The sequence below is a fragment of the Podarcis muralis genome, chromosome 4, assembly GCF_964188315.1.
Source record: "Podarcis muralis chromosome 4, rPodMur119.hap1.1, whole genome shotgun sequence".
In the NCBI taxonomy this organism is placed as follows: Eukaryota; Metazoa; Chordata; class Lepidosauria; order Squamata; family Lacertidae; genus Podarcis; species Podarcis muralis.
In genome coordinates this window covers 7766720-7785487 of record NC_135658.1, presented here as the reverse complement: position 1 = coordinate 7785487, position 18768 = coordinate 7766720, and the positions used below count along the sequence as shown (strand labels likewise).

The 18768-nt window shown below is 47.0% G+C and overlaps 1 protein-coding gene across 1 annotated transcript in view; it reads right to left on the bottom strand.

The window, feature by feature from the left end:
* The window catches only part of P4HA3 (prolyl 4-hydroxylase subunit alpha 3), a 45781-nt gene that overhangs the window by 4798 nt on the left and 22215 nt on the right, over window positions 1-18768 (bottom strand). The window contains exons 7-12 of the mRNA XM_028725834.2: window positions 17247-17423; window positions 11079-11143; window positions 7125-7284; window positions 5604-5666; window positions 4195-4263; window positions 640-736 (exon numbers count right to left, since the gene is read on the bottom strand). Coding sequence (XP_028581667.2) covers window positions 640-736; window positions 4195-4263; window positions 5604-5666; window positions 7125-7284; window positions 11079-11143; window positions 17247-17423 — 631 coding nt within the window. The remainder of the gene's footprint in view (window positions 1-639; window positions 737-4194; window positions 4264-5603; window positions 5667-7124; window positions 7285-11078; window positions 11144-17246; window positions 17424-18768) is intronic.

Here is an 18768-nt window from a genome sequence, read left to right as displayed (position 1 = left end):
CTAGCCCTGGTGATCATCTAATGTTTATTGGATGGATTTCCCCCCTAAATTGATTTTTAAATTCTGAATTTATTGTTATTCGCGTTTTATACTGTATTTTATGCTGTTTTTTGTTGCATCAATTACCGTATTTTTTGCTCTATAAGACTCACTTTTTCCCTCCTAAAAAGTAAGGGGAAATGTGTTTGCGTCTTATGGAGCGAATGCAGGCTCAGAAGCCAGAACAGCACAGAGGGATTGCTGCTTTCGCTGTGCAGAGATCCCTCTTGCTGTTCTGGCTTCTGAGATTCAGAATAATTTTTTCTTGTTTTCCTCCTCCAAAAACTAGGTGTGCCTTGTGGTCTGGTGCGTCTTATAGAGCGAAAAATACGGTAAGTGTTTTAAAATTGTTGTTAGCCGCCCTGAGCCCGGTTTTCTGAACTGGGAAGGACGGGGTATAAATTATTATTATTATTATTATTATTATTATTATTAATCATGTCTATTTCACTTCCCAGCTTTTGATGGCACTGCAGTGAAACTGACCGAGCTCCTCGCCAAGGCATTTTTTTGTGTGAGCCTCCTACCCTCGGAGGAACTTGACGGCTGAAATTAGCCCGTCAGTTCCTTCCTTCCTGCACCCTAAGCTCTGCCCCTTACCCCATTTGTCTCCGGCAAGGACCGGGCAGCCAGCGTGGAGGGTGTCGTCGTCCCCGTCCCCGTTCCTGCGAAGGTTCCACCAAAACAGAGCTGCGTTCTGCAAAGGGGACCAGAAAATAAGAATGTTCATTGCGTGTCTGCAGAGAAATAACCCAGGCTCCAGGTGTGGCAGGTGTGATAAGAATTTTAAGGCCTTAGATATGTAATAAATGTTCGTAAATGTACCAAGCAAACACGTACATAAATATATAAACCACATGTCTGAAAACCCCACAGAAAAAAGTCCTGAACAAATTGACCTCAATTATTTCTCTGCAAGGTCAAAGTGGGAAACATCCCCATTGTCTTTTTCCTTCGCAAATCCTGTCTTAAGGGCACATTTAAGATATGAGGGTCAAAGAGGAGAGCGCAAAATATGGTCTGAAGCTCAACATCAGAAAAACTAAGATCATGGCCACTGGGCCCATCACCTCCTGGCAAATAGAAGGGGAAGAAATGGAGGCAGTGAGAGATTTTACTTTCTTGGGCAGCCACGAAATTAAAAGACGCCTGCTTCTTGGGAGAAAAGCAATGACAAACCTAGATAGCATCTTAAAAAGCAGAGACATCACCTTGCCGACAAAGGTCCATATAGTTAAAGCTATGGTTTTCCCAGTAGTGATGTATGGACGTGAGAACTGGACCATAAAGAAGGCCGATCGCCGAAGAATTCTGGTGCTGGAGGAGACTCTTGAGAGTCTCATGGACTGCAAGAAGATCAAACCTATCCATTCTGAAGGAAATCAGCCCTGAGTGCTCACTGGAAGGACAGGTCCTTAAGCTGAGACTCCAATACTTTGGCCACCTCATGAGTAGAGAAGACTCCCTGGAAAAGACCCTGATGTTGGGAAAGATGGAGGGCACAAGGAGAAGGGGACGACAGAGGACGAGATGGTGGGACAGTGTTCTTGAAGCTACCAGCATGAGTTTGACTAAACTGCGGGAGGCAGCGGAAGACAGGAGTGCCTGGCGTGCTCTGGTCCATGGGGTCACAAAGAATCGGCCCCAACTAAACAACAACAACAAGATATGAATAGGGTGTGAGCCTGTGACCTGGCTCAGGAACTAAGTATTTATCATTACAAAAGACTGGCCAGGCTCCCCAGGCAATCCAATCAAGTGACCATTAAACAGGTAACCTGTCAGACGAGATAAACAAGTCACTCAGATTTCTGCTATAGACCACCTTTTCTGTGATGTAGGTAGGATGTATCTGGGATATGGTCTTAGGTTACACCCCTTCTGTGATGTATGTATGATGTTTCTGGGGGTGGTCTTGGACTCCAAGGCGGACAATTAAAAATGTCTATATAAGGGTGGGCACACCTTGGTTCGGGGTCCCCCTCCTTTCCTGCGTCTGAAGGGGGCACCCTGTTGCAACAGATCAATAAAGATCAGGCTTACTAGCTGCTTTGCTTCTCAATATTCTCTGGTTGGCCTCTGTTATTTTCTCCTAGCAATAGGGAACCTACGTAAGGACTCTATATGGGCTCTTGGATACCCCATTAGCAAAAAGGGCAGATTTTTTTCTTTACAACACAGGCACCCAGCTGAGTGCACAAATCCCATTCCTTTGAGCATGTACAGGGGGCAGTTTCCCCCCAAAATGTGCTGGAAACAGGTAAAGGTAAAGGACCCCTGGATGGTTAAGTCCAGTCAAAGGCAACTGTGGGATTGTGGTGCCCATCTCACTTTCAGGCCGAGGGAGCCGACGTTTGTCCACAGACAGCTTTCCGGGTCATGCGGCCAGCAGGACTAAACCACTTTTGGCACAATGAGACACTGTGACGGAAACCAGAGCAGCACACGGAAACGCCGTTTACCTTCCCGCCAGAGTGGTACCTATTTATCTACTTGCACTGGTGTGCTTTCGAACTGCTAGGTTGGCAGGAGCAGGGGACTGAGCAACAGGAGCTCACCCCGTCACTGGGATTCGAACCGCCGACCTTCTGATCGGCAAGCCCAAGAGGCTCAGTGGTTTAGACCACAGCGCCACCTGCGTCCCCGGGGAACAAGAACCTTCATGGCATGTGTGCAAGAGCAATAACCCAGGCCCCAGTTGAATGCACAAATCCCGTTCCTTTGAGCATGCGCAGAGGGGCAGTTTCCCCGAAAAAACATTTGCTGAAAAGAGACAGCCCCCTGAACACAAAGGGGTGTGTTGGCACAGCTGCCAAAGGGGTAGGCAGATGATAAAATTGAGCCTCAGACGCTTCTTTTTTATTTGTGCAAGGAAGTTGATGACTTGCTCCTCTCTCTCTTTTGATCTTAGAATCATAGAATCATAGAGTTGGAATAGACCACAAGGGCCATCAAGTCCAACCCCCTGCCAAGCAGGAAACACCATCAGAGCACTCCTGATATATGGTTGTCAAGCCTCTGCTTAAAGACCTCCAAAGAAGGAGACTCCACCACACTCCTTGGCAGCAAATTCCACTGTCGAACAGCTCTTACTGTCAGGAAGTTCTTCCTAATGTTTAGGTGGAATCTTCTTTCTTGTAGTTTGGATCCATTGCTCCGTGTCCGCTTCTCTGGAGCAGCAGAAAACAACCTTTCTCCCTCCTCTATATGACATCCTTTTATATATTTGAACATGGCTATCATATCACCCCTTAACCTCCTCTTCTCCAGGCTAAACATGCCCAGCTCCCTTAGCCGTTCCTCATAAGGCATCGTTTCCAAGCCTTTGACCATTTTGGTTGCCCTCCTCTGGACACGTTCCAGTTTGTCAGTGTCCTTCTTGAACTGTGGTGCCCAGAACTGGACACAGTACTCCAGGTGAGGTCTGACCAGAGCAGAATACAGTGGCACTATTACTTCCCTTGATCTAGATGCTATACTCCTATTGATGAGGCCCAGAATTGCATTGGCTTTTTTAGCTGCCGCGTCACACTGTTGGCTCATGTCAAGTTTGTGGTCAACCAAGACTCCTAGATCCTTTTCACATGTACTGCTCTCAAGCCAGGTGTCCCCCATCTTGTATTTGTGCCTCTCATTTTTTTTGCCCAAGTGCAATACTTTACATTTCTCCCTGTTAAAGTTCATCCTGTTTGTTTTGGCCCAGTTCTCTAATCTGTCAAGGTCGTTTTGAAGTGTGATCCTGTCCTCTGGGGTGTTAGCCACCCCTCCCAGTTTGGTGTCATCTGCAAATTTGATCAGGATGCCCTTGAGTCCATCATCCAAGTCGTTGATAAAGATGTTGAATAAGACCGGGCCCAAGACAGAACCCTGTGGCACCCCACTAGTCACTCTTCTCCAGGATGAAGAGGAACCATTGATGAGCACCCTTTGGGTTCGGTCAGTCAGCCAGTTACAAATCCACTGAGTGGTAGCATAGTCAAGACCGCATTTTACCAGCTTCTTTACAAGAATATCATGGGGCACCTTGTCAAATGCCTTGCTGAAATCAAGGTAGGCTACATCCACTGCGTTCCCTTCATCTACCAGGCTTGTAATTCTGTCAAAAAACGAGATCAGGTTACCTTTGATACCTCTCTTCGCAACACACAGACTCACCTTGACAGCAGGAATGCTGAGGTTTGCATAGATGAAGGCCGTGGACCCTCCGGCTTCTACCAAACTCAGCTGAGCAGGAAAAGAAATGGGACAACGTTATCCTTCGGCTCAAGGTGGCGTATGTGGTTCTCTATATCTCTCAGCCTAACTACCTCACAGGGTTGTGGAGTTTAAAAGAGGACAGGGAGAACCATGCTGAGTTTGTTTTTTGTTTTTTGCACAGAAAAAGAAAGTTTTGGAGCTATTTTCAAGGAAATTCTCCAAAATCTACACTTCCGACGTGGGTTGCCAGACGCATGATAGTGCTAGGATATAAAGCATGAGACTATTTTTTTAAAAAAAATATATATATATAGTTTTTATTAATTTTCCAATAAAAAACATCCAATTAACATGAGTTTGAGCCCCATGCAAATAATAATAATAATAATAATAATAATAATAATAATAATAATAATAATAATAATTTATTTATTCCCCAGCCACTCTGGGCTGCTACCAACAGAATATTAAAAACACGATAAAACATCAAACATTAAAAACTTCCCTAAGCAGGGCTGCCTTCAGATGTCTTCTAAAAGTCAGTTGTTTATTCCCTTGACATCTGATGGGAGGGCGTTCCATAGGGCGGGCGCCACCACCGAGAAGGCCCTCCGCCTGGTTCCCTGAAACCTCACTTCTCGCTACTTTGCAAAATGGGCAGAACTGATCCTTACTGCCATTAAAGAAGCTAAATATAATAGCTGCTTTGGCTGGTGTGATGAGCATTTAGAAATACCAGGGAAGGTCTGCTTCACCCTGTTTTCCTTTCTCCAAATCACCCTTCGCCCCAGTGACACTTTCCTCCCGTGAAAACATCTCCCAAATTACAGTGTTATGTACTGAATTGAATAGGATCCAAACTGCAGCAGTCTGATTGGTCCTAGAACAATAGGATTCAGAATGCAGCAGTCTGATTGGTCCTAGAACAATGCAGCAGTATGATTGGTTGGCAGGAGCCACCCAATCCAGCTCCAGATAGAAGTGAACCCACAACCTGATTGGCCTACAGGAGAATTCCAGAATTAGCCAATCATGTGCAGCCCATTGTGTAAATGATGTATATAAAGCAGATACTTTGAGGGGACTTTCATTCATTCCTCCTCACCACTATGAGCTGAATAAAGAGCATGAAATCCACTCTCGACTCTGAGTATATTTCAAACGCTTGTCCTAGAAAATGCACTGCAGAAATCTAGCTGGAGAAGAAACACTGGGCCAGCTGTTTGAAGCTTGGAACTTTCTGTTTTAGCCATGGAATGACAAAACAAAAAACAAAAGCAGCCCTATCTTTCTTGAAGCATATACAGAATTCCCTGGCAAAACCACAATATCCTTTTGCAGATCCCAGCAAAGAGAAGAAGACTCACATAGACCATCAACGTGGCAATTCGGTTTCCGGATTTCATCCTGTAAAGGGGGCTTTTTCTCGACTGAATTGGGAAAAAAGAGAATTCCTTGATTACGGAACACCAGGTGGTTGCATTCATCAAGTTTTAGTACTTCCAGAACTGGGATTATCGACCACAAAACCTGAGCATAACTACAAGTTGTCCTACAAGTGAAGAACTTCTGCAGTCAAACTGGTGGGAAGTCACGGGTGGAAAAAGATTTGTATGGGGAAACGAGTATGCAGTTAAGAATCTATGCTATAAAGAAATCAAGTATATATGTATATGTACAATTTACCGTATTTTTTGCTCTATAAGACTCACTTTTTCCCTCCTAAAAAGTAAGGGGAAATGTGTGTGCGTCTTATGGAGTGAATGCAGGCTGCGCAGCTATCCCAGAAGCCAGAACAGCAAGAGGGATTGCTGCTTTCACTTCGCAGCGATCCCTCTTGCTGTTCTGGCTTCTGAGATTCAGAATATTTTTTTTCTTGTTTTCCTCCTCCAAAAACTAGGTGCGTCTTGTGGTCTGGTGCGTCTTATAGAGCGAAAAATATGGTACATTTAATAAAAACTATATAAATACACACACACACACACACACACACACGTTTAAATTTTAAAGTGTAGGTGGAGCTTAGGACTGTGCTTGTGGCAAGGGGAAGCAGGAAATATAATTAATTATAATTATAAATATAAATATAATTATAAATAAGAGAAGTTTAAAAAGTCAGAAAGATTAGGATTGCTTCCAAAGAAAAAAGTAAGTGTTTACACCTCGGACAATACAGTGGGACCTTGGTTCTCAAATGCCTTGGTACTCAAATGCCTTGGTTCCCAAACTCTGAAAACCCACAAGCAAGTGTTCTGGTTTTCAGATGTTTTTTGGAAGCCGAACATCCGATGCGACTGTCGACTATTGTTTCTGGGCACCTGCACCAATCAGAAGTCATGCCTTGGTTTTTGTGCATTTCAGAAGTCAAACGGACTTCTGGAACGGATTAAGTTTGGCGCTTTCGTTTTTGCTATTTATTTACCGTTTTTGTTGCTTTTTCGGTTAATTTGTTTTTGTGACTATGTGGAACCCAGTTCAGCTACTGACTGATTGATTGTGTGACTGCAGAAATGGATAAAAGCCCCCCATCCAAACAATGACTATCATCAGAACAAGTAAGAAAAAATAATACTTTTAATTTTTATCATCTTCAATACTGTCTTATTTATTTTATAGTACAGTACATTGATTATTGCTTTCATCTTATGGACCAGTGGTCACGTTAGATAGTAAAACTCATGTTAAATTGCTGTTTTAGGGGTTGTTTTTAAAAGTCTGGAACGGATTAATCCCTTTTGCATTAATTTCTATGGGAAAGTGCGCCTTGGGTTTGGAGCGCTTTGGTTTTGGAACGGACTTCCGGAACGGATGAAGTTTGAGAACCAAGGTACCATTGTATCAAATTGCTTTCATGCCCTGCCGGACTTTGCAGCAACAGGTTTACTCACCGTCGCGTGGTCAAAATGGGGCTCATAGTGCCCGCCTAATCCATAGTTCACCACCTGCAGGTATTCTGCGTAAGGGGGCTGGGTGTTGAGGCCAGTCAGGGCTGCGACCCGTCGATCTAAAGCCACGATTGCTGGATCCAAGGTGTCTTTCAGCCAGGCACTAAACAAGGCACAATGCCAGAAAAATTGTACATATTTAGCATAGCTGTCAACTTACAGATTTGAAAATAAGGGACCAGCAGCCTCGAAAATAAGGGATCAGCAGCCAAATAAGGGATTTTCTGGGCACAGGTATGTTCAACTTCTGAGCCCCTCCGAGCCAAAGGCAAAAAGCCCAGCCAGCAGCCAAACGAAGCCTCAAGCGGTGGTTCCCACAGTGCAGCAACCCGGCAAAGGGGATGCAGCAAGGAAAACCACCGTCACCTCTCCGCTGGGAAGCGCTGAGCAAAGGCGAGTCCCCAGGCAACGCGGCCGATTTGATCGGCACAAGGCATGCAAGCTCCACCCCCCAGTCATTCTTAGACTCTTTATTGGGTGAGCAACACAGCCACGCAACACAGTTGGAGCCTCCCTCCTTCCTGGCCGGCAGGGAGGGAGGGAGAGGAGCTGCTTCCTTTGAAACCCGGGAAATTTAAGGGACATCATCAATAAGGGACAGCAGCAGGACATGGCGCTGGGATAAGGGAGTTTCCCGCCAAATAAGGGACGGTTGACAGCTATGATATTTACACAACTGCACTTCTGAGCTCAAGTGCAGTTGTGTAAATATGTACAATTTTTCTGGCAAAGGGTGTTTAAGGAGATAACAGAAATCCCTGGGTTAAAGCTGAGCAGAAGTCCAGAGGCAGCATTATTATCAATTTATTATGGGGTGGAAGGTTCGCAGGCTATGAAGGACTCGCTCACAAATTTATTGACAGCTGCACGAATTATGATAGCTAGGAAGTGGAAGGGGCAAGCAGAATATAAAACGGAAGAATGGTATAAAGAGGTGTGGGATATAGCTATCCATGATAAATTAACATGTGCCATTAAGGTAAGACGGGGAATATGCATTTTGAGGAAATATGGAAGGTGTTTGTAGAATTTGCACTGTTAAAACGGAAAGGGGTCAAACCATGGCAAGAGGTGTTGAAATTTTGGGAGGTTGGATAGTTTGCAATGGAATGGTCCTGGTGGTGGGGTGCACATTTTTTTATTCTTATTTATTTATGATGATTACTTTGTCACAATAAAAAATAAAATAAAATACCATGACTTTAAAAAAAGGAAAAAAGAAGTGCAGTTGTGATGGGGTAAGGGTGGGGAGGGAGAGAGGGTTGCGGCGCTCATCTCGCTTTATTGGCCAAGGGAGCTGACGTACAGCTTCCGGGTCATGTGGCCAGCAGAACTAAGCCGCTTCTGGCGATCCAGAGCAGCGCACGGAAACGCCGTTTACCTTCCCCGCAGAACGGTACCTATTTATCTACTTGCACTTTGACGTGCTTTCAAACTGCTAGGTTGGCAGGAGCAGGGACTGAGCAACAGGAGCTCTCCCCCCCCCCCCCCGTCGCGGGGATTCGAACCGCAACCTTCTGATCGGCAACTCCTAGGCTCTGTGGTTTAACCCACAGTGCCACCTGCATCCCTATTTAAAGTGTTACAGTATATCTCAAGGAGCGTCTCCACCCCCATCGTTCTGCCCATATACTGAGGTCCAGCACCGAGGGCCTTCTGGCGGTTCCCTCCCTGCAAGAAGCCAAGTTACAGGGAACCAGGCAGAGGGCCTTCTTGGTGGTGGCGCCTTCCCTGTGGAACGCCCTCCCACCAGATGTCAAAGAGAACAACAACTACCAGACTTTTAGAAGACATCTGAAGGCAGCCCTGTTTAGGGAAGCTTTTAATGTTTGATGTATCACAGTATTTTAATATTTTTTTGGAAGCCGCCCAGAGTGGCTGGGGAAGCCCAGCCAGGTGGGCGGGGTATAAATAATAAATTGTTGTTGTTGTTGTTGTTGTTGTTGTTGTTGTTGTTGTTAAATGCATAGCGCTGATGACGTCAGAGTATTAATCGGTTTAAAATATCTTCACTGGCATACGATTCTGTTCATTTTACCGCTGCCGTTTCAAGCCAAGTTCCTTCTGTTTTTCCCAACGGGCCAGAGGTGAGGGAAGAGTTAATCGCTCCTTCATCCAACCATAATTCAAAGCCCCCCACCCTGCAGAGAATGGAATTCCAGCAGTCAGTGGGGGTCTCTCAAACAGAGATTGCAAAACCCATCGCTGAGATCATCTCGGAAAAATATTTGCCAAGGCTGCTCTGCGACCGCAGCCTATGTCTCCGTCATCCTTTGTGTGGAAATTCCATATCTAGCTCTGCATTGCAAGAAGACTCAATGAAGTCATTTTTTCCCAGCCTAAGAAGCCTGGAATGATAAATGCAGCTGTTGGCTATAAATCCTGCCCTTTGGCAGTTTGCAGAAGATTAGAAACCTGGATTGTAGTGTACTAGGGAGATGGGAGGCCTGATACTGAACTATTCGCCTCTAGATTGCTTGCTCAGATTCCTTTGCTCAGTGGCAGAACACCTGGTTGGCATGCAGAAGGTGGCAACTTAACCAAACAGAACGTCTGGTCCGCTCCCCAGCCTCTCCACTTAGGAAAAAGGATTTTGGGAGAAGCTCATGTACATTTAGCATCAACTCCCAAACTTTTTTGGACCACTGTCCCAATGGTTCCATAAACTCATCCCCCGTGTCACGCCCGGCCTATGAAAGATTCCATGAACGGTGTCTCCGAAAAATGTTACACAACCCTTGGGAAGACAGGCGAACTAATGCCAGTGTACTGGAAGAAGCAAAGATCACCAGTGTTGAAGCAATGATTCTTCAACATCGACTTTGTTGGACTGGTCATGTTGTGCGGATGCCTGATGATCGTCTGCCAAAGCAACTACTCTATTCCAAACTTAAAAATGGAAAGCGTAATGCTGGTGGTCAACAAAAGAGGTTCAAAGACTGTCTCAAGGCAAATCTAAAAAAATGTAGTATAAACACCAAGAATTGGGAAACACTGGCCTGCGAGCGCTCCAGTTGGAGAACAGCCTTTACCAAAGGTGTCATGGGCTTTGGAGACACTCGAACTCAGGACGCAAGGGAGAAACTTGCTAAGAGGAAGGCATGCTTGGCAAATCCACACCATGATCAACTCCCGCCCGGAAACCTATGTCCCCACTGTGGAAGGACGTGTGGATCCAGAATTGGCCTCCACAGTCACTTACACTGTTAAAACCGTGTTTATGGAAGACAATCTTACTCGGCTACGAGGGATCGCCGAAGAAGAAGACCCTATGAAAAATATTTATTTGGAAGAGCAGTTTGCACGACCCACTGAGGAAGATCATAACGCAATAAAATCCAGCAAATAATATTGCATGAAAAGTATTGTTTATGCATTCTTGCTAACAAAAACATAAGGTTGAAGGAAATTTGGGGCATAAAATGTTTTGATTGATTGATTGATTGATTGATTGATTGATTGAGCTAGCCTGCAAACGTGACAAGAAGGCTAGAAACCTCAACCCTGCGGTGTGGGGTGTCCCTGGAGGCACCCCTAAATTTCACGAGGGGGCCAGCTCCTTGCACATCCGTTGGTGCATCAAGCTATGCAGCTGCTCTGCTCCCTGTGAACTCTGTGTGTAGCTAGCAAGAGACTTTAAAAAGGTAAAGGGACCCCTGACCATTAGGTCCAGTTGTGGCTGACTCTGGGGTTGCGGCGCTCATCTCGCTTTATTGGCCGAGGGAGCCGGCGTACAGCTTCCGGGTCATGTGGCCAGCAGGACTAAGCCGCTTCTGGCGAACCAGAGCAGCGCACGGAAACGCCGTTTACCTTCCCCCCAGAGCGGTTCCTATTTATCTACTTGCACTTTGACGTGCTTTCGAACTGCTAGGTTGGCAGGAGAGCAAGAGAATTTACCTTTTGCTTATTCGGTAGTCTGCTTTCTGCTGCTTTTCTCCCGAGGCAACCACCGACCTCTGCAACTGGAGAGGGGAACAGAGAGAGAAAAACGCAAGAGGTTGCAGTGTCAAATCTGGAGCGGAAAGGAAATGACATAGGCTCTGAGATTAATCCCACTCAATGGACCAGAATGTGGTCTAAACCCCCTTTAAATCCATATCAACGAAAAGAAAAGAACTCACTCTGAAACTCACCTACAGGTGGTACCTAACACCAAGAAAACTAGTGCTTATACAGCCAGGAACTTCACCAAAATGCTGGAGAGGGTGACCTCCACAGGCACATACCTCCACATGTGGTGGGAGTGCCCCAGAATCCAACTATTCTGGACAACAGCCATATGAGAAATATATAAAATAACCAAGCAAGTACTAGTTATAATAATATATAAAAATAATATTTCATTTACCGTATTTTTCGCCCTATAGGACACATTTTCCCCCTCCAAAAATGAAGGGGAAATGTGTGTGCGTCCTATGGGGTGAATGCAGGCTTTCCTGGGCTTCCTGCAGCTCTGCGCCACCCTCCCGATCCCAGCGCGAAGCCATGTCCATGTTTCATTTTGGAATGAGGCACAGTGGGGACTGTGGCGTCTTTAGGATATATGGTTTAGTTGCACATTGTTGTTTAGTGATTTAGTCATGTCCGACTCTTCATGACCCCATGGACCAGAGCATGCCAGGCAGTCCTGTCTTCCACTACCTCTCACAGTTTGGTCAAACTCATGCTGGTAACTTCGAGAACACTGTCCAACCATCTCGTCCTCTGTCGTCCCCTTCTCCTTGTGCCCTCCATCTTTCCCAACATCAGGGTCTTTTCCAGGGAGTCTTCTCTTCTCATGAGGTGGCCAAAGTCTTGGAGCCTCAGCTTCAGGATCTGTCCTTCCAGTGAGCACTCAGGGCTGATTTCCTTCAGAATGGATCGGTTTGATCTTCTTGCAGTCCATGGGACTCTCAAGGGTCTCCTCCAGCACCATAATTCAAAAGCATCAATTCTTCAGCGATCAGCCTTCTTTGTGGTCCAGCTCTCACTTCCATACATCACTACTGGGAAAACCTTCCCATAAGGAAGACTCTTGTGTCTTTATTCTTTTAGGAAGGAATCTAAGGGGTCTTACCAGGAATATACCCCAATCTGGGGGTGCCAGATTGGATTGCTTAACTAAAGGGATTCAAACGAATCTGGAACTAGTTTCTTGCTGTGTAAAGTGGAACGAGTTGTGCTATATACGTGTGACCCACTAGCGTGAGTTAGGAAGGATAATATTTCATCAATATATACTCTCCTACTACCCACAACAGGGACGCAGGTAGTGCTGTGGGTTAAACCACAGAGCCTAGGACTTGCCGATCAGAAGGTCTGTGGTTCGAATCCCCGTGTCGGGGTGAGCTCCCGTTGCTCGGTCCCAGCTCCTGCCAACCTAGCAGTTCGAAAGCATGTTGAAGTGAAAGTAGATAAATAGGTACTGCTCCGGCGGGAAGGTAAACGGCGTTGCTGTGCACTGCTCTGGTTCGCCAGAAGCGGCTTAGTCATGCTGGCCACATGACCCGGAAGCTGTACGCCGGCTCCCTTGGCCAATAAAGCGCCGCAACCCCAGAGTCAGTCACGACTGGACCTAATGGTCAGGGGTCCCTTTACCATTTTACTACCCACAACATTCCCACAGCTGTGCCTGGAGTTGCCATTGGAGACTGAACGTGGGGACCTTCGGTATCCAAGAAGGATGCTCCCACAAGGCTGCACACCTGTTAAAGGTGAAGGTGCCACCTGTTCCCTCTGGCAACCAGAAGCACTCTCCAGATGCTTCCAGCTGCCTTGCAAAGCTATTGTCTGCCTTCGTCTTTTGCATTTCTGGTCATACCTCGGGTTACAGACGCTTCGGGTTGCGCAATTTTGGGTTGTGCAGTGCACCAAACCCAGAAGTACCAGAATTGGTTACTTCTGGTTTTTGGCACTTGCGCATGCACAGAAGCGTCGAATTGCAACCCGCGCAGATGCAACGCTGCGGGTTGCGAACGTGCTTCCCGCACGGATCGCGTCCGCAACCCGAGCATCCACTGTAGTTAAGGAAAACAGCCCTCGACAGTTATTAGGAGCAACCCGCCCGGCGGAAAGGCGTCTAGCCTGGAGAACTGCGGGCACGATGACACACTCGGCCGAGATGCCAGGATGTCTGGAAGCTGCCCAGAGGAATTGTGATGGATTGGCAGCCAGAGCCAAGTGCCGTCTGGCCTTGGGGAGGAGGAGAACCACAAAACCGATGTCCCGTCCATGCCGTGGATTAGGTTAATAATCTCCATGTGGGCCTGTTTGCGCGGTTGCCGAGGCAACCGGCCGGGATGTTGGATGGAGAAGGAATCGTTTTGGCCAAGTGTGGAGGAGCTGAACCGCAGGCTCTCTTCCTCTTTCTCCTCCTCGATCCTGTCTCGAGGAGGTGGCAACTTCTAAGCTTAATTCTCTCGGCTGCTGAAGGAATCTGAATAACCAAAAAGGAAGTTTTCTGCCCTCTTGTTCAAATTAGGGTTGGGCACACCATGTTAGCAGAACTTGAGGGATACTTCTAAACACAACAAATACCGTTTGTGGAGAAGACGGGAACAATATTAAAGAATATAAAACTGTGCGGGGAAAACGACGACAGTATAAACAGTACAATGAGAATGATTGGAAGACTCGTTTCGTCAGAGGTCTTTTTTATTTAAGTATTAATTAGGAAGTTTAAGATTTTTCATGGACGCAAATCTGCTTTTCCTTCTTTCTTTTTTCTGTATATTCTGCTTTTCTTAATTGTTTTTTCTTTAAGTTTCTTTTTGTAGTGTGAGATTGTAAATTCTTTGTAAATTCTTTGTATATGTGTGTAATTTAAATTAATAAAGATTATTAAAAAAACAAAGCAAAGTAGGGTTGGGGATGCAAACTTGGGTGGTTCCACCCCCCCTTTTTAGGGGGGTTTGCTAGTATAACAGAATTTGGAGGGAACGAAATTCTCCAGCAGACTAACCTGGTTAAATCTTTCGATTTAGCTGCGATTCCTGCATTGCAGGGGTTGGTCTGGATGACCTTTGGGGATCCCTTCCAACTCTATGATTGTACGATTCTATGATTTATTAGTTGTCCTTGGGGGACTTACTAACCAGTCATCAATATTCCACACCCATTGAGAAAGCCTCAAAAATCTCATCGACCACAGTAGTAGTAAAAAAACCAAGTTTGTGGCCCAGGATAACCGCCGTTTGGCTCCTATGGGAGGAAGAGGAGCAGGAAAGACACCCAAGGTACAAAATAAATGACGATCCATCACGTGCTCTGGTAACCTCAAGGTTGGTTACTGCAAGGCATGGGTAGGCAAACTAAGGCCTGGGGGCTGGATCCAGCCCAATCGCCTTCTAAATCTGGCCTGCGGACGGTCCAGGAATCAGCGTGTTTTTACATGAGTAGAATGTGTCCTTTTATTTAAAATGCACCTCTGGGTTATTTGTGGGGCATAGGAATTCGTTCACCACCCCCCCCAAAAAAATACGGTCCGGCCCCCAACAAGATCTGAGGCAGTGGATCAGCCCCCTGCTGAAAAGGTTTGCTGACCCCCGATTACTCTATTACGAGCGATCACAGAAGAAGAAGAAATAAGAAGAGAGGCAGATTTCGCTCCCCTGACCCACCATTCGCTCTTGTATCTCACATATAAACCCATCTCCCCTTAACCCTTTCCTCTCGACTTGGGTGATGGGCAAAAAACCTTTCCATCAGCTTCGGCTGGTGGCCCAGCTGCGCCCCTGTCTGGACAGGGATAGCCTAGCTACTGTTGTCTATGCTCTGTTAACTGCAAGGTTAGATTACTGCAATGCGTTCTACGTAGGGCTGCCTTTGAAGACGGTTCGGAAACTTCAGCTGGTGCAGAATTCAGCGGCCAGGTTGTTCACCGGAGCAAGACGGTGTGAGCACATTACACTGATCCTGGTCCGACTGCACTGGCTACGATTAGTTTCTGGGCCCAATTCAAAGTGCTGGTTTTGACTTATAAAGTCATAAACGGTTCAGGACCGCAATACCTCAAGGACCGCCTCTTTCCAGATGAACTTACCCGGACCCTGAGATCATCTTCTCTCTCCTTCCTGTGCCTCCTCCTCAAGAGATCCAGAGGGTGGCAACACAAGAACGGGGCCTTCTCTGCCGTGGCTCCCCGTCTGTGGAATGCTCTCCCCAGGAAAGTTTGCCTGGCGCCTTCATTGTACACCTTTAGGCGCCAGGCAAAAACATTCCTTTTTAACGAGGCCTTTGGTTGATCTTTGGAACACGGGTGGCGCTGTGGTCTCAACCACAGAGCCTAGGACTTGCCGATCAAAAGGTTGGCGGTTCGAATCCCCGCAACAGGGAGAGCTCCCGTTGATCGGTCCCCGCTCCTGCCCACCTAGCAGTTTGAAAGCACGTCAAAGTGCAAGTAGATAAATAGGTACTGCTCTGGCAGGAAGGTAAACGGCGTTTCTGTGCGCTGCTCTGGTTCACCAGAAGCGGCTTAGTCCTGCTGGCCACATGACCTGGAAGCTGTACGCCGGCTCCCTCGGCCAATAAAGCGAGATGAGTCGGTCACGATTGGACCTAACGGTCAGGGTTCCCTTTACCTTTACCTTGGTTGATCTTATTGACATCCTATGCCTTTTTAAAATGTAGTTCTTTGGGGGGGGGTTGTTATTGGGTTGTTGTTTTTATTTTGATTATATATATTGTAGTTTTTATATTGATGTTGTTCTGTGAACCGCCCTGGGACCCCTGGGTATAGGGCGGTATATAAATTCAATCAATCAATATTATTATTAATGTTGGTATTCACAGAATTGTAGGATCTTAGAGTTGGAAGGGACCCTGGCGGTCATCTAGTCCAACCGCCTGCAATGCAGGAATCTCCACTACAGCATCCATGACAGATGGCCACCCAACCTCTGCTTAAAAACCTCCAAGGAAGGAGAGAGTCCACCACCTCCCGAGGGAGACCGTTCTACCACTGAACGGCTCTTCCTGTCAGAAAGTTCTTCCTGATGCTTAGCTGGAAATCTCCCTTCTTGTAGCCTGAAGCCAACGAGGCAAGAGATTATGATGAAAAGAAAGGAAGTTAGTAATTTGAACTACTTAATTTTATCAGAAAGTGAATATTGGAAAATTGCTAAAATGAGATTCAATGAAAATCATTTAGGAAGGATTCGAGGAAGTCATTTAATAATGGAAATTAATTTGGATTTTTAATTGGAAGATATTTTATATGTTTGTTTGTTTTTCTTCTTATATGTTTTGTTTATTGTATTGTGTTGTATTATAAATTTGGAAAATTAATAAAAACATTTGGGGGAAAAACACAAAACGACGCAAGAGCCCAGGAGTGACCCGTCCATAGCTGTCAACTGTCCCTTATTTGGCAGGAAACTCCCTTATCCCAGCGCTGTGTCCCACTGATGTCCCTTATTGATGATGTCCCGTAAATTTCCCGGGTTTCAAAGGAAGCAGCTCCTCTCCCTCCCTCCCTCCCTGCCGGCCAGGGAGGAGGGAGGCTCCAACTGTGTTGCTTGGCTGCGTTGCTCACCCAATAAGAAGTCTAAGAACGACTGGGGGGGGTGGAGCTTGCATCGGCTGCGTTTCCTGGGGACTCGCCTTTGCTCAGCGCTTCCCAGCGGAGAGGTGACGGTGGTTTTCCTTGCTGCATCCCCTTTGCCGGGTTGCTGCGCTGTGGGAACCACCGCTCGAGGCTTCGTTTGGCTGCTGGCTGGGCTTTCTGCCTTTGGCTCAGAAGTTATATACCTGTGCCTGGAAAATCCCTTATTTTGGCTGCTGATCCCTTATTTTTGAGGCTGCTGGTCCCTTATTTTCAAATTTGTAAGTTGACAGCTATGGACCCGTCCCGTTTTGCCACATAACACGGCTTCCAGGCTCTGGCAAGATATTGCTAGAGCCCCGCAAGTTCTCGCAGGGCTTTTGCGAGGTCCCGCCAGAACCTGGAAACCACTGCCGCAGCCACTTCCGCAGCAGGCCTGCCCCTTCGGTTCCGTTGCCTGAAGCGGCTGCCTCAGTCTGCCTCGTGGATGGGCCAGTCCCGCAAGACCCCATTTCCTGCCGCCCCAATGCCCCCAAGCTGCTTACCCGTGGAGCGGCAAGCTCCTTGATCTTCTCTGCTTCGGCATCGCTGACAAAGTCGTGGTAGAGGGCGATGTGGGGCTGCCGGTGAACAATCTCCCTCTTCAAAGGCTGGAGCATCAGGAAGGGGGTCCCATTGGTCTCGTAGGAGCAGTAGAGGTGTTGTTGCTGATACTGGGATGGCTGGAGGAGGACCAGAGAGAGAGGGTGACGCAAGAGAACCTACCAACCAACCAACATCAATAGGTCAATGTCTATGCACCAAGTTATAGGCAAAAGGCCCTAGCCCAGTAGTTGGAACCAGTGAAGGCAGTGAATGTCCTGTATGAATGTCTGGAGGCAGTTGGAAGATGGATAGTGGCCAACAGATTGAGGTTGAATCCTGACGAGACAGAAGTACTGTTTTGGGGGGACAGGAGGTGGGTGGGTGTGGGGGATTCCCTGGTCCTGAATGGGGTAATTGTGCCCCTGAAGGACCAGGTGCGCAGCCTGGGAGTTATTTTAGACTTTGGTCCATGGAGGCGCAGGTCAATTCTGTGTCCAGGGACGCTGTTTATCAGCTCCATCTGGTACTCAGGATGAGACCCTATCTGCCCACGGACTGTCTCGCCAGAGTGGTGCATGCTCTGGTTATCTCCCGCTTGGACTACTGCAATGCGCTCTACATGGGGCTACCTTTGAAGGTGACCCGGAAACTCACCCTATCGAGCGGATTCGAACCGCCGACCTTCTGATCGGCAAGCCCAAGAGGCTCAGTGGTAGTTCCTTGAAAAAGATCAGTTTTATTCTATTTTTCAAAGAAACAAAAATTGTATTTTACACCCACCAAAATATCATACAGGATGATGAACCAGCAAAAGGGAAAACGAGGTGATGGTTGGGGTTTTTTTCCTCTAAGGGGGGCTAATATTGCAAATTTGTCACTCAGATATCACAAGCAGATCATTGGTGTTACAGTCATACCTTGGATTACAGACGCTTCAGGTTGCATTTTTTCAGGTTACGGACTACCGAAACCCAGAAGTACCGGAACACGTTATTTCTGGGTTTCGGCGATCGCACATGCACAGAAGTGCTAAATCGTGCTTTGTGCATGCTCAGAAGAGTCGAATCGCAAGCCGTGCGTGTGCAGACGTGCCGCTGCGAGTTGCGGACGCTGTGGGTTGCATCCTGAGCGTCCACTGTATCTATACATTTAAAAGCTCATCAGATTCCCCATGGAAATTTGGCATTTCTATCCCAAGGATAGAACGCGGATTGGGAGGATTGGGATGCGGGTGGCGCTGTGGGTAAAAGCCTCAGCGCCTAGGGCTTGCCGATCGGAAGGTCGGTGGTTCGAATCCCCACGGCGGGGTGCGCTCCCGCTGCTCGGTCCCAGCGCCTGCCAACCTAGCAGTTCGAAAGCACCCCCGGGTGCAAGTAGATAAATAGGGACCGCTTACTGGCGGGAAGGTAAACAGCGTTTCCGTGTGCTGCGCTGGCTCGCCAGATGCAGCTTTGTCACGCTGGCCACGTGACCCGGAAGTGT